Raw genomic sequence first — 15,102 nt, 5'->3', positions numbered from 1 at the left:
TCATTCAGACCGCATTCACTCAACCATTACATCCTGTCAATAACAGAAATCCAGGCTTGATTTCTGTTGCGCACATCAGAACGCTTTGATCCACTACCAGAACATTAGGATTGAATTGGTTTCTTTTTTTTTTAATCTTTCTTTTTCAGCATCTCGCTCGGACGATCAACCCCAACCTACCGTAAAAAAAAAAAAAAATCCTCCAATCGACTTTCTCTTTATCTCTCTTCAACCTTTACCGATACCCTCGTTTGCAACGAGTACAACAACGGCAACAAAAGTAGAAAAGATGCAGTTCAAGTCAGTCGCCTTTGTGCTGGCCACCGCGGTCATGGGCATCAACGCTGAAGAGGTCACCGGCCAGCTTGGCGATGCCAAAGTCGTGACCAACAACCCTGCTGGCGTCGTGTACGAGGCCGAGCTGCCCGAGACCGCTTTCACCAAGGGATCGGCCTACGCAGCGGGAGGAAATGTCAAGGGCTCCATCAGCGCCACTGCCGCTGCGGACGGCGCTGGTGTCGTCTTCACGGTCAAATTCTCCAACTTGCCCAAGGAGGGCGGTCCATTCAGTAAGTCTATACCTGTGTAATATCAAGTCTTTTGAGCTGCATCTCAATGACTTTGGCGAACTCATTGTGCTAACGAACACACTCAGAGTACCATCTCCACGTTGATCCCGCAACTGGAGGCAACTGCACCGCAACCCTCGCACACTTGGATCCGTTCGTGCGCGGCGAGACCCCTGTATGCAACGCGACTGCCCCCCAGACTTGCCAGGTTGGTGACTTGAGCGGCAAGCACGGTGAAATCACGTCGGACCCCTTCGAGGCTACGTACACGGACAAGTTCGCTTCGACCCACGAGGGCATCGGCGCCTTCTTCGGCAACCGCTCCTTCGTTCTACACTACGCGAACAAGACCCGCATCACCTGTGCCGACTTCAAGCGCAAGGGCCTCAAGGGACGCGAGAGCGGCTCGCCCGGCCAGGCCAAGCCGACTGGCGCCGGATCGGGCTCGGGCTACGCCTCTGGAACCGGAGCCACACCTGCGCAGACGGGCACCCTGCCAGTCGATGCCGGTGCAGCCAAGCTCAGCATTGGAATGGCCGGCTTCTTCGCCGCCGCAGCTGCTGCTCTCATGTAATGATGAGCAATTGACACGGTAGCCCAGCTAGGGGCCCTTTGTCGGACTTAATATTGAGGCGTCTTGCTTCCTGTTTCCATGATACCACATACGGGGGCAATCTCTGCATTAGAGAGGGGGGCGTTTCGGAGTCTCTTTTGTTTTTTTTTATGCTTCTGGTTTTTTATTTTGTTTTACTCTTGACTTCTTCTTGGTACTCTGCTCACTCGCCTTGGCCGATAGCCTACTACCTGGTGTGCATACGGACACTATTTTTTTTCTTCTTCTTCCCTCGTTTCTGTTGTCAAAAGGCTTGTAATCATAATTTTTTCGCACATAGCTTTCTGGCGCACGGCTTCTGGAGTTCAGTTTGTGATTGACCCGGGAGAGATGGGAGATACCGAGACTGGACTTAGTCTAGAATTTTTGACAATAAAGTAAACTTTTGTTTCTAAGCTTTTTTGTTCCTTTTCCCCCTTGAATCATATTGCTCTTCTTCTTTTTGTTCTACCGCGGTAATACTTGCGAACAGCGCGCATTCTTTTTGATGCTCCTCTCGGTGTTCTTTGACGTGGTCCGACTCAACACAGACTGCCAATTGACTTGGCTCCAGGAACGTGCGGCATGGAGTTTTTTTTTTTTTTTTTTTTTTTTCTTTTTTTTTTTTCTGTCTTCCTCGTGGGTTTATGTTTTAGCTACCTAGCTCTCAAAAAGACGCTAGGGTTCGGATGGATTGGCCAACCAGGCTATGCGCCAAGGGACGCAAGAAGCCCAACGGTCGTCCGAACACTTGGGCCAAACCACATGCCTGCCTTACCAAAGTAGATTTGCAGGTCATGACAGGGCGATCAGCTGTCAAAGAGATGCCGGTCGGTCTGATCTGGTTGCAGACTCGGTTTTTCTTGGAAGGAGGAGGGCACGTCATCTTTGCCTGGAACCGTTGTGAAAAAAAAAGGCCAACACCAAGCAAAAGTAGAGGGAATTTTGAACAAGTGTGCAAACAACTGTACCATTCCAATCCAAAGTATGGAAAAATCGGAACCAGCCGAGATCCATTGGCGGGGACGGCCGGTACCGAGTGTTTGAGAATTCGTGGTGAATGACACTAAGATCAATATAAGTTACGTCGCGCTTGGTTTAGGTTAGTGACTATCTATTTTTGATCAGGTCTATTGAAAGACAAATGCCATGCTGAGTTTCCCCTTAATTACGAGGTCAGTAGTATAGCAAAAGCACAAATAGAAGAAACAGAACAAAAGCAATGAATCAAATCCACGCTTCTTTCTTCTTTTTTCCCTTTCCAACCACCGTGCGTTGGTTTTGCCCAGAAACCCCCGACCGTTTGAATGATCTGTCACTAGTGATCCCCTCACCTGTCTCGGATCTTTCATCCTTGCTCTACCAACAAACCCCCCCTCCCCCATCTAGAACTAAATACATCATCCTTAATGCCACGACACTTGTACCTTTACCCCTCTGATGCAATGTCTGAGCACTTTTTTCCCAACGTCGAGCGGTTGTTCAGGCCAAGACGCACAAAAAAAGACTTTTACTTTCTTAATTAGAACGTTGAGCTTTGCACATTAAACAGCAAAATTGAGGAGGAAAGTGACGGATGACTGCTTTCATCTCGGCAACTCACTTAACCTTCTCGGTCTACCTTGCGAAAACACAACCACTATGAAAACAACGCTTGCTGTCGCATCAACTTAAAACCCCCTAAATTCGCAAGCTTTACCTCCCGAATGCGTTTCGGTGACGATGAAGAATCCCAAAAAAGCCCTCTACCAGCAGGCAAAGCATCACACTTTGTCCCAAACAGAAGCATGTCATCGGAAGCATGTCATCGGGGCTTTCTTTCCGTGTTCTTTCGGAAGTTTTTTTTTTCTCTTTGTTCCGGGGGAGGATTCGAATTGTAACCCAATGACAAGGGAATGACTTGGGGCACCAGATAAATAAATGGCCCCAATGCGATTGGCGTCTTCGTCATCCTCATCTCCCTTGATCTTTAGGTGGCTAGTTTCGCCTTGATTCGCCTTAACTAGGCGAAGCTATATTTCCCTTCAACCAAGTCACACTTCAGCCAGTTCCGCAAAATGTGGCGTTGGCGTTGACCTGAATTTGGTTGTGCGACTTGTAGGTATGTAGGTAGCCGATTTGAGGGCGGATCTTGTTTTTTTTTTATCCATCGTGACTCTTCTCCCGTGTCACCACCCTGTTTCTTATTCTCTTCTCACCAGAACCCTTCTGTATGTTGATTTGCTCAAGAAGGTCCTTGTTCGGTTGTTCTGCTACAATGGTCCTTTGTCCGCTTTTCTAATATACCAGAACCAGTTTTGCAAAAGAAATCATTGGCACATGATTCGTTGTACACCTTGGATCTCGAAAATTATATTTTACAACATACATATAAAAAACATGCCGTGGCGATGACGCTCTCCCGTCGCTCGTCTTAAGGGGAGTCGCCCCCTATCAACCAACCAACCAACCAACCATCCATCCATCCATCCCCCCTGATCCAATGCTTGATCTTTGAGATGAGATATACCAAAGGACCCACCCAATCATATGTTCCAGTTGAATAGATGAGATCGAAAGTGCAATATGTTCGCAACCCACCCCCTTTCAATCAGCCCAATATCCAATCATTTGCATAAAAGCCGCTACGGGTGGGAAAGACGGGCCTTGATTTTTGGTTTTCGAGATGAACAAGAGGAGAAAAGAAAAAAAAAGAAACAAAAGAGGTGTGTTCTTTGTACAACATTGTGTGGGACGAACAACATCCGATGGGTTTGTCTAGTTTAAAATGAAAATCGCATCTGGACCTTGTCATTCGTTGAAGCTGTTCTCGAGGCGATACTTATCGAATCAAGTTGAGGTTACACATAAAAGTGCATATCCTCGTAAGAAGAAGAGAAAAAAAAAACCCTCACAAAGAAGTTGGAAAGCGGATGATCTACCAAATCTGGCGGATCTACTCTAGCAAAATCTGAGAAACGATGGGAATGGTTGCCTACCTCGGCTTTTCTTGCCCTTTTTTCTCTCTCTTCTTCTTCTGCTCCTTCTTTTCTTTTTATCTGCTTCTTCTGCTAGAGTGGTCCCTTGATTCCTTGTGGTTGATAACCTTAAGCGCTTCACAGCCATTCGAAATATCACCGGTTGGGTGTGGTGGGAGGGCCGCTGTCAGGTGGGCATCTCCGGGATCCCGAGCTTTTTCGCACGTAAGGCATGCATGACACATCCTTCATACCAAGCTATAAGCCAAGCAAGGTTGCTGAAGAACATGTGTAAGGAAAAAAGCAGGGCCGATATGAGAAAAATAAAACAAAATGAAAAGCGTATGTCGTGATACTCTTGCAAAGTCGTAAATTGTATTGGTGTGGTGTAACTGGAGACTTGAAAATAATAAACGATAGCCTTCTTTTTGTTCCATCTTCCCGAAAATAAATAGTTGTCTCTATATCACATGAAGTTCAACAGGGGGTAAAAAAAAGAGACTTAAAACATATCGGGGACGAGCAGTTGCAAGACATTATTATGGTGATTGATCACGTCAACAAAAAAGGGACTTGCCGGTTCCTGCGGCTCAAGAAGAACCGCGTCCCAGACATAATAAAACAAAAGGCTTGTTTTTTTTTACTGCTTGCAAAGCATGTTAAATGCTCAAAGAAAAGGTCGGCAAGTTGCGCGAACCACGTTAGCCATCCAACCAATTTCTTTCCCCTTCCCCAAAAAAGATATCCATGCCATGCAAGATTTATAACCCGCACTTGCCGCACAGCATCTGCATACCAACCCTTTTTTTTTTCTTCTTCTTTTTCTTTTTTCCCTAAAATCTGTCCCCCCACCTCTTCCCTCTCAAATCTAGGCCCCCTCACCCCCATCAGAGCGGGTTCCGCAACTTATGACAGGCTAGGCTTTATTCTCGGAGGGTCGGTACCTAATTTTGCCATGATGACCACTCCCCGCCTTCCTTGCCCCCCATCAGCACTTTGCAAGTGGGGATGCATCATGGAATGGTTGTCCCGAAAGTGCATTGCGGCCGACTGCTGCGAAAAGAAAGAAAAGAAGGTTTTAAATTGCGTGACAACCATGTTCGGGATGGGTTTCGTGGTTTTTGAGATAAACATGTACTATATGGATAGGGTCGCTATCTTTTTCTTATTCTTTTCGTTCTGCCTGCTTGGCAAGAAGGGAATAAGAGAAAAAGAACACACCCTTGAATGTACTCTAGAACTAGACTAGATTCTAGAACCAGTTCTATTCCTAGTGGGTAGCGGGAGGAAGCGAGTCCAAACAACGGTGACTCTTTTTCTTTTCCCTCTCTTCTTCTCCCTAGAGATTCTAGAAATACCAAGGGGTTTAGTCATCAATCTCATCATACAGTAGCCCTCATCGGCAATCCAAGATTTTCAGCTGCTTACATATCTACAACATAGCCCTCCAATAGCTCACCTCTCTCTTGCCTCCTTCCAGCTAGGGGAACCCCCCCTCCACCTCATCGTATCTGTCTCGTTGTCCGAGCTGCCGGGATTCCGGAGCCAATGAAGGGGCCAGTTAGGCGAATGGGAGGTCGAATGGCGCTCTTTCTTACTTTTTTTTTCTTTTTCTTTTTTTGCCCACCGCTATCATCGCCAAGACCATAAACGTGACAAAGGTCGTGTGTTTTTAAAAAGCCAGTATGTCCTCCGAAAGAATAAGGCAGGGTTGCCACTAGGGGGTGTAGGGTTTCCGATCCTTGCAGATGAGGGGAGTGTATTACGACTTTTTGCCAAACAAAAAAAAAGCCTCCGAGAGGAATATTGATGGTGATGTGATCGTCAGTCCTGGCTCGCAAAAGGTCCGAGCCAGAAGACATCTTGGAAATCTACACAAGTTCAGCGAGCTGAATGCTGCCCTCCTTCTCTGGCGTTGCATGGGTAAAACAAGAAAAAGCTGATAAAACCTTTCCCTCCTCAACTCGTGTACTGAGCATTTACTCCGTAAATCATGACGACAATCTTCTGATCCTTTGTGGATCGTTGTTCTTGACATATAAAAGTCAGGACACCACCCCCCCTTGAATATGCATCTTTCATCACCTGAATGGCTTATTTGGGATCTGACCACCATCTGGCCCATATCGGTACATCCTGCCGTCTCCCATAGTTGCTTGGCTCTCGTCAACACATATAGGAAAGACACGCCAGACACCTCTTTCTGTATCCCCACCACCCACACTCTTTTGAACATCACATCCCACTTTCTCCTTATACTATACAGCTTATGCGCTGAAACAAGCCCCAAACCTTTTATTCTGCAAGCGGCAAAACAGGAGATTAAAAGAAACAAAGAAAAAAATATGCCTCCTTCTGTACATTGTCCGTCTACCCCAGCTTTTAGTACACGGAGCTTCCCGCTCAGATCTCACGCTGCTGCAACATCCCCTGTCGTATCCCGGACCACAAGCACGCCGCCAGACATGTGGCCAAAGAGCGGTAGTCAACAGAGCTGCCACGTTCCGGCATGCAAAGTTCGAAGGGACCCTCACACCCGTGCTGTCGAACCCGCGATCCAAGCTGTCAACGGCACCAGCCCCTATAGCCAGGTAGAAAATCCATATAGTGAGGATGTTGAGACGATAAGGGAGAGGGAGTATCCGCAAATGAGTAATGGTAAATTCTGACCAGTCTCTTCTCTTTCTCCAAATCCTACTTGCGTGAGTATGACCGCGACCGGATGCTAACGAAAGGCACACGAGTGGGCGCTGCACGATACGAACAGGTGTATACCTCGACCACAGCGGAGCGACCATCTACGCGAGGTCCCTAATAACCGCCTTCGCGGACAGGATGATGAACAACCTGTATGGTAACCCACACTCGGCAAACGAGCCAGCCCGGATATCCGGAGAGATGGTTGACGAGGTACGCGAGCGGACGCTGCGGTTTCTGGGCGCGGACCCGAAGCACTTCGACCTCGTCTTTGTGGCCAACGCCACGGCGGGTATCAAACTCGTGGGCGACGCCTTCCGCGACCTCGCCGAAAAGACGTGGAGTGGTACCTTTTGGTACGGGTACCACAAGGACGCGCACACCAGCCTCGTCGGCGTGCGCGAGCTGGCCGGCGCCGAGGCCAGCTGCTTCATGAGCGACGCCGAGGTTGAGCGCTGGCTCGGCGGATCGATGCCAGCAGACGACGGCTTCACAAACTGGCACCACCATCGGCCATACCAGGGGGGCGGGCGGAGGCGCACCGCAGGTGGCGGGTTGGGACTGTTCGCATACCCCGGACAATCCAACATGACGGGCCGGCGGCTGTCGCTGGCGTGGCCTGGGATACTGCGGCGATCGCGGCCGCACGCAAACACTTACAGCTTGTTGGATGCGGCGGCACTGGCAATGACCAGTCCCATGGCGGCCGTGTTTGCAGAACCAGATGCGGCGCCCGACTTTACGGTCCTGTCGCTATACAAAATCTTTGGTTTTCCGGACCTTGGAGCGCTAGTTGTGCGGCGCGACTCGGGCCATATTCTGACGCTGCGCAAGTACTTTGGCGGCGGGACGGTGACCATGGTGTCGGCGGTTGGTGGCCCCTGGCATAGGAGCAAAGGGCGCGAAGCTGTCGCGTACTCAGGGGCCAACGACCAACATCAACATCAGTCTGAGCACGGGCGGTACCAGATCCACGACGGGCTCGAAGACGGCACGTTGCCGTTCCACAGCATCCTGGCGTTGGGGGAGGCGATCGAAGTTCATGCACGGTTATACGGAAGCATGGAAAACATCTCGCGACACACTTCCAGACTCGTGGCCAGCCTGTACGGTGGCCTAGCGGGCTTGCGACACGCCAACGGCGGGCCAGTGGTCCAAGTTTATGTCGAGGGTGCCGATGGCGCGAGAACTTTCGGTGACTCCTCGAAGCAAGGACCGACGGTGGCGTTCAATGTGCTGGAAGCGGATGGTTCCATCGTCCCATACTCCCAGGTCGAGGAGCTAGCGAACCGGAAGGGCATATACATCCGGTCTGGTGGTAAGTCTTATTGGTCATCCTTGGTAACCTAACTTTTTTGGTCACCCCGACTTGATGAAGGACTTGCTAACTTAGTATCTCAATCTTCACAGGCATCTGCTGCCCTGGTGGCATGTTCACAGCCCTAGAATACGAGCCATGGGAGCTAGAAAGAGCCCTCTCTGCCGGACACCACTGCGGCTCTGGCAGTCATGATCTCATTAACCAGTTGCCCACTGGGTAAGAAACCCATGCATTTGCCTCTTCCCCAGTCATGTATGCAAGCAAAGCTGACTTCGGACCGATAAATCTAGTGTCGTCCGTGCAAGCCTTGGCCCGATGAGCACCGTGCGTGACGTTGACATGTTCATCGAGTTCATGCGCGACACATTTGCTACACCACGGTGGCAGCAGTCGCCAGTCCTGGATAACATACTATTTCAACGCTAGCAGACGAAGCAAACGCTGCCTCCAGAAAACATCAAAGACCGTGGCTGGTATCCTGCGGTTCAAGTATAGAGGCCAAGGATAATTGGCAAGCAGCAACCCCGGTTTCTCATTTTCCTCTGCTCCTTTGACTGTTTGGGTATTTTGTTGGGTACGCATGGGGCATACGATTTACGGCGAAATGACTTCGGGAGGCTATCAAGTAGGGTGGAATTGTTGGAAAATGGTTAAAATCTCGGTGAAGAGCCCCTGTCTTTTCGTAGGGCTCTTTTCCTTTGTCCGTACATATAGTGTAAGATGAGGCGCATACGCTAGTGCAGACCACCAGGTACATACAGTGTATAGCCTGTAAGCATCTGAAGTCAGGAAACCTGGCGCTGGCTGCAAATTGTACATTTTTCGGCCTTGGTTAATTCGGTCTGTCATCACAAATTATGTCGCGAATAGCTCTGATTTCACGCCCAGAATCTCTGAATATCGGCAGTCAATCGAGCCTCGCCAAGACCCATGTTATCTTGCCCATTGATTGACGTAACGACGATCAGGTTTATCCGGGGTCTCATTGAGGAATTGTTGACTCAAGACAGATAGCCGAACTGTATAGGGAAAAGTTGTCGGAACGGTCAAAATTGTTGTTGAAGTTTCCCATATATGTCAGGCCCGGCAAATTACTGTGGAAGGGGGCCCTGAAATCAAAGGGACAAGATAAGCAGAGGCTAAATCTTTGAGGTGTCCAAAGGGACGTCAAAGATGCTGGTAGCATACTGAGGAGCGAAGCGCAGGCATAGCGCTCAGGATCCCTGATGGGGTGGCCTGCGTCTTCAATCCTTTTTCTCTCCAGCCTCACCCTGGCCATTCTCCTTCTTGCTGTCCTCGGCATCAATGCCAAGTGACTGGAGCTCTCTGATCAACTCGTTGATCTTGATGACCTTGGCGATCTGCTCCGGTAGCAAGCTGCCACCACCCTCCTTCTTCTGCTCCAACTCCTTTGCCTGCTTGAGCTTCTTCTTCAGATTTCGAATCTTCTTCTCCTTCTCAACCTCGGGATCCACAGCATCCGCGACAGGCTTGGCGTCCCCATTTGCGACGGCAGCGGCAGGCTCCTCCGTCTTGCCCGCCTCCTCCTCTGCGGCTTTGGCCTTTTTCCTCGCCTCGCGACGCTTTGCGTTCTTAAGACTGGCGGCCGATGCGGCGGAAGAGGTTGCGTCTTTGCTCTCGTCGTCCTTGAGGCCCTCAGCGCCGGGGATGCCGCCGCCCTTGCCTCGGTTGCGAAACGCCTCTGCGGTGCGGTTCTTGTACAGCTCCACGTCCTCGGGCGGGCGGTATCCGGGTCGGATCTTGATGGCCTTGCGCGTGCTGCCGTCGGCGCGCGTCGACTCGGGGATGTGCCGCTGGCCGCTGTCGTCGGTCACGATTCCCGAGTTTGAGGTTTTGGCCGTGGTCGCCATGGCTGACGGCGGGGGTGTGGTTGTGTCGGTCCCGATCGAGGCTCGATCTTTTTTCTCTTTTCTCTATTTGACGTGGAAACAAAGAAGGATCTGTATCACAGCATGGGAATGAGAAAAGAAATTTGCCGGCAGCACAAATTCGACAATAGTTCGGTCGACTTCAAGCGCAAAGTTGAAGATGGTGTCTCTGATCTTCGCTTGTGATTAAGTGCTCTAGGTGAGGTAAGGTAGGACCCAGGTTATGGTGGGGTACAATGTACCATACACGCACATGCGACCCTCTTGGATGGGTGTCGGATGTCTTGGGTTAGGGTCCGATCTTCTGTTGGTCTACTTACAAATTACAGCACCTGGCAAGCTGGCAAACCATCAATGCATATTGGCCATATTATAAACGCACTTAAGCTTTGTTGAAAGTAACTTGAACATAAAGATAACGGTAGTAATTCGATTGAAAACAAAAAAGGTTGACAGCCAAGTAGTGTCTACAAATTTAGACTCTTGCAAGCCAGTAAAAAGAAGGCCCTACAAAACGAATCGAACAATAAAACTTAGGTGTTGCATCAGCCGTGAATCGAACACGGGGCCCATCGAATCTATCCAGAGAATGGCAACGATGGATTTTACCACTAAACCACTGATGCTACCGATTTAATTATTTGTTGAATGTGCCCCACGCTAGCTCAACTATAGTCTGGAATGATTGCTCTTACCTGTTGATTAACTGCTCTGTTAAATCGTTGAAACATTTTTCGAAGAGTTATGTCAAGAGAATTAAACAGAGTTATTAGTTTGCGAGATGGTCTGCAGTAAATTCACCCTTCTGCGCAAAACGTTCCGCCTACATGCCTGCTCCACTTGATCACATCAGACAATCAATTTACTGCAAGGAATTTCTACCCATCCACCGCTTAATTCTTCTTTCCCCAGACCTTAATTTTCGACTTGGAGCACCCTATATCTACCATGTTTCCATTCAGGTTTTTGACAAGACCTTATACACGTTGCTGCGGTTCCCTCAACCTCGGACGCTCGGCGAGCAAATTTTGTTCAGCACCGACACCCTAATTATATAGGCCTTGTGCAACCCCTAGGGTACCTATATTCTAATCTGTTGTTCATTCTCTAGTAATAGGCTGATTTTCTTGTGAACACGTTGTCCATTCAACTGGACCTCAAAGCTAAGGTCTTCAGGGCCAACTTGGGTGGGAATCAAGTCCCCCTTTCCTCAACTGCTTTGGGAACAAGTACTTCTCATCGCCGTTGGTATAGATATCTCCAATCTGCAGACCGAAGTGAGTAGATGGTAAAGTTTTGCTTTTCGAGGATAGAGATCCCTTTTACCCAGCACATAAAATGTCTGGGTACTGCCTGGCCGGTCTCTCGAGGCTATACTTGACTGTCTCGAATGATCCGAAAGTCGCAAGCCTGAATACAATTTCTGGCAACACGTCGGGTATATCGTGTAGCATCATCCTAGATATATTTATGTGCGACTACACCAGCTCTGAGAAAACCATGTCTATCCGGACAAATCCAAGGCTACACCACCGACTGGGAAGACGTGCTTCATTTGTGGCCTCTCGGGATTGCTGTTGCTGGAAGTGACCTCTGCTCGGGAAAAAGCCGATAGTTCCCCTGCAGGTGTCGAAATAGAGTAGCAGATTACCCAGATCAAAGCATATAGTACTGTCTTTTTGCAGCACGTCCAGGGCCGATCCCTCGTGCTCGGGTTTGTAGACGATGGCCTGGTGGTCGAAACCGATGCACCCTAGAAGCCGGCTTTGAAGGTAGACTTTTTGAAGTAGTGGACAATTTCTTCTGGTTTCGATCATGTTTTTGGCATGCTAAAGAGGAAAAAGATGTTCAGGTCGTTCGACCCTGAACATCTTACTACTAGACTGGCTGATGTCATTCATGATCCTGTGATATGCTCGCACAGGCATCGCATATAGTCCGGCGTAATAATGCGAGCCTACATATGCATTTGGGGCACTGTGTCTTGCTCCTTTGTATATCCTGAGCTACCTGTGGCCGACAAAAAAGCCTAAATAGCTCCCGACGGTCAGCTCCCCTAGTCGATCTTGAGCGCGACCGACACCACACGAAAACATCGGATTGGAATCTTGGGTACCTTGAGTACTCTGACTTGAAAGCTTGATCTATCTTTCACCAAAGGGCCGACTTGAAGTCTATCATTTCCTTCCCCGCGAAGCGGGAGAGGAGGTTGTGATACTGCCACTGAGGTCGTGACTTTCACCTTTTTTCCCTGGACCTAGACATATTCACCCTCGAATTCGTCCGCGGCTACTTCGTCACGCACCCTCCCTTGAACAAGTTCATTTGGTTGTCCCAGTTGCAATGATGACAAACTCAACCCCATGTCCTGAGTAACTGCGGATGTGGGTGGCATCCCAGGTCTTTCCCCCGTGCGAGCAACATAGTCAGGAGGAATACTAAGGGCGCCAGGTCCAATTTCCAGCCTGTCCTGGTTTTCGACTGTTAAAATCTGGGCTCGCCCATCAAATGGAAGGTAACCCGTCCCCAAGTCTCGAGTAATCGGAACAGATCTCCCCGGTAGTTTGACCCTGTCGTGACGAGCTCTTCCCAAGGCTTTCACATTATACGTAGTGGGTATCGATGCTCTGGCGCGCTTATCCAGTATCCCAAGGGGTATTTTATCCATCAGAGAGGAAGGCACGTGCTTCCCCAGAGGTGTGATAAAATTTTCCATCCTCTCCTTTAACGACAATCTCTTATCCTTCCGTGGCATCATCTTTTCCAGCTCCTTAGCGCGTTGGGAAAGCAACTCCCCGAATGCTTGACGGATGAGTGAGCCCTGCTGAGAATTTCGGTTCATTCGTGTATCGGCTCCGAATTTGAGGAACTCCTTGACCACTGAAGCCCACTACCTGCCTGAGGAGTAAAACAAGGCTGCGGGTGACGGCCTCGATGTCGCAGTGTTCGACCGTGGCCCCATTGAGAGATTGTGTGATTTCGCGACCGGCATCGACGAGCTTGGTCGTGAAGTCTATAATCTGGAGGATACCAGCTCCCAGACCTACGGCAGTCACTGGATCGAGAGGCATGGTGCTTGCAAGCCCGCTGCGACGCCGAAGCAGACCGGGCAAGGGGCTAATCCAGCGAGATTTGGAGATTTGCGAGTATTCCGGGCGCGATTTAACAAATTATCGATTGAAATGCTTCAGAGACGAATACAAAGTTTGAAATCTGTTTGGTGTATTTGTGGTGACACTGGCAAACAAAAGGAGGGTATTTACTTGGCTACCTAGAAAAGGAAGAAAATAAAATCGAAAGGTAGGAGTGAATTGTAGTATTAACAGAACTGGAAGTGGCAGTGCGACTGCCAATACCTCCGCTTCGCCAATCGCATCTGGCAAAATATTTCTAGTAGCTGCCCTGTAAGGCAGTGCAGGAGGTAAGGCTAGGTAATTTGGTTGCATAATACTCGCAGCTGCGTAGACACAAGACACTCACTTCCTAGGGACCTTTCGCACCACATTCGATCATCTCGAACCATGGGCTCCCTGCAGTCATTAAACGCCTACCTTTAAGGAAAGACAATCGATAAAAAGTCGAAGAGCCTTAGTTAAAAATAGGCAGTTCAGGTAATAATAATCCTGGCCTCAGACCCGGCAAGCTGGCTACCCACTCGGTCGCCTTATAGTTGCATATTGGTGTAGCGATGGCGGGTTCGCACCCCGATTTTTGTTGAAAGTTGTGAGCCAATGGACCTGCAGCCAGCACCTGTGACTCACTACTGATCATTGCTAATTGCATCACGTAGGGGGTTCTGTTGGGATTGGTGATATCGTCACCAATGCTCACCAGTAAAATTGTAAAAATGGCCTAGGCAGCCTAGGTACCTCAAGTAGGTAGTTACTAACTCAATCGGGGGGCTGTGATCTGTAGATATACGAAGGACATATGTCTCAGCTCGACTAATATCGAGCTAACTTAGATAGGTCAAGCTTGGTACGTACTACTACCTGAGACTGGTAGCATGGATATGTATCTATTGTTACAAAATCAGCTCTTGCTCCATCTATCCTTTTGTGATTTGTATCCTTAACAAATGACCAACAGATAGCTCTCCCTACCCACCTCGAATATTCCAAGACCAAACTCAAGTGCAAAAGGTGTAAAGACCAGGGGATGATGGAGCAGTGAGCAGGCGGAGTGCTTGCCGACCCCAGACTCTGTAGTCCGTACCATGGTCCCCTGTCGCTTTCAACTCTTCAACAGGAGCCCAAAAGCAAAGAAGCAAAATTTGCTCCTACACCCAAAAGCCTTATTGTATCCGGCGGTTGGCCTCGAACCAGAGCAGGATGTGGCCTTGAAGGCACCCGCTGTAGAGCAGAGCAATTGGTTCCTTTTGTCATTCCCAACTAGATCCCGGGCCTGCACAAACTTTTAATATTGCAACCAGCCTCAGGCCTTATATTCTCCGCAATCTTCGCCCTTGGAACGTGATGATCGTGTGCATCTGGGCGAGACTCGGGGTTGGGTAAGGGTATTTACTATAAGTCGAGGTACATTTTAGGTTTGGCACGGTTCAAACGCCCGCCCGTTTACCCCGAGATCGCTGACTCGGGACGGGCCACAGGGGGTTCGGATCCACATTCAGGCGTTGTGTGGGGACAAACCTGCTGCAACATTCCATTTAAATTGGATTTCTTGTCCCAACCACTGCCAAGCTGACAACAATATTCCAAATGAGTCGGCTGACGCGAGTCTCAACGTAGAAATACCTCTTCAGAAGGGTATTCATTAAGGCTGCTGTTGGCCGCAGGGCTTGATGCCAAAGGACACTGGAACTAGCCCTATTCCGAGTACAGCAGGAACGTCATCCTCATGTGGGATGGCCTGCTGGATTCAGGACCACAGGGGCAGAAGCAGAAATGCTTGCATACAGGTCGCCGGTGATGCCGGAGAAATTCTTTGGCGATAGGGATTGGCCGAGGGTCACGGAATACACTTTCCAACCCTGACCTGGAATGCTCCATCGCAGTTTGGGCAAGCATCCCGATTGGCACCTGGATGAGAAACTGCTGTGGGCAAGTGAGTTGCCTGG

The 15,102-nt window shown here is 49.4% G+C and overlaps 4 protein-coding genes across 4 annotated transcripts; 2 read left to right on the top strand and 2 right to left on the bottom strand.

Annotated features, from left to right (window-relative positions):
* Positions 1-2: 2 nt before the first annotated feature.
* On the top strand, positions 3-1,744 carry PgNI_03111 (uncharacterized protein). Its single transcript, XM_031123166.1, has 2 exons — positions 3-569; positions 656-1,744. Exons 1-2 carry the CDS (start codon positions 290-292, stop codon positions 1,141-1,143), a joined length of 768 nt encoding a protein of 255 aa, XP_030984141.1. The 5' UTR covers positions 3-289; the 3' UTR covers positions 1,144-1,744.
* A 4,719-nt stretch (positions 1,745-6,463) lies between these two features.
* PgNI_03109 (uncharacterized protein) lies at positions 6,464-10,190 on the top strand (the record flags this gene model as incomplete). The annotated part of the gene is made up of 4 exons (XM_031123164.1): positions 6,464-6,776; positions 6,886-8,133; positions 8,226-8,352; positions 8,427-10,190. 4 exons carry the CDS (start codon positions 6,464-6,466, stop codon positions 8,560-8,562), a joined length of 1,824 nt encoding a protein of 607 aa, XP_030985446.1. The 3' UTR covers positions 8,563-10,190.
* PgNI_03110 (uncharacterized protein) lies at positions 9,381-10,007 on the bottom strand (the record flags this gene model as incomplete). The annotated part of the gene is made up of 1 exon (XM_031123165.1): positions 9,381-10,007. The coding sequence occupies one exon, from the start codon at positions 10,005-10,007 to the stop codon at positions 9,381-9,383; it is 627 nt and encodes a 208-aa protein (XP_030984140.1).
* A 2,606-nt stretch (positions 10,191-12,796) lies between the features above and the next one.
* On the bottom strand, positions 12,797-13,096 carry PgNI_03108 (uncharacterized protein; the record flags this gene model as incomplete). Its single annotated transcript, XM_031123163.1, has 1 exon — positions 12,797-13,096. The coding sequence occupies one exon, from the start codon at positions 13,094-13,096 to the stop codon at positions 12,797-12,799; it is 300 nt and encodes a 99-aa protein (XP_030985447.1).
* Positions 13,097-15,102: the final 2,006 nt, after the last annotated feature.

Source organism: Pyricularia grisea (genome assembly GCF_004355905.1).
Source record: "Pyricularia grisea strain NI907 chromosome Unknown Pyricularia_grisea_NI907_Scaffold_2, whole genome shotgun sequence".
Taxonomy (NCBI): domain Eukaryota; kingdom Fungi; phylum Ascomycota; class Sordariomycetes; order Magnaporthales; family Pyriculariaceae; genus Pyricularia; species Pyricularia grisea.
This window is presented reverse-complemented; position numbering and strand designations above follow the sequence as displayed.

Excerpts from the sequence above, each read along its gene's own strand:
- PgNI_03111 (XM_031123166.1), top strand. The coding sequence starts at position 290 with ATGCAGTTCAAGTCAGTCGCCTTTGTGCTGGCCACCGCGGTCATGGGC. Across the intron at positions 570-655 it reads CAAGGAGGGCGGTCCATTCA|AGTACCATCTCCACGTTGAT; the intron begins GTAAGTCTATAC and ends GAACACACTCAG.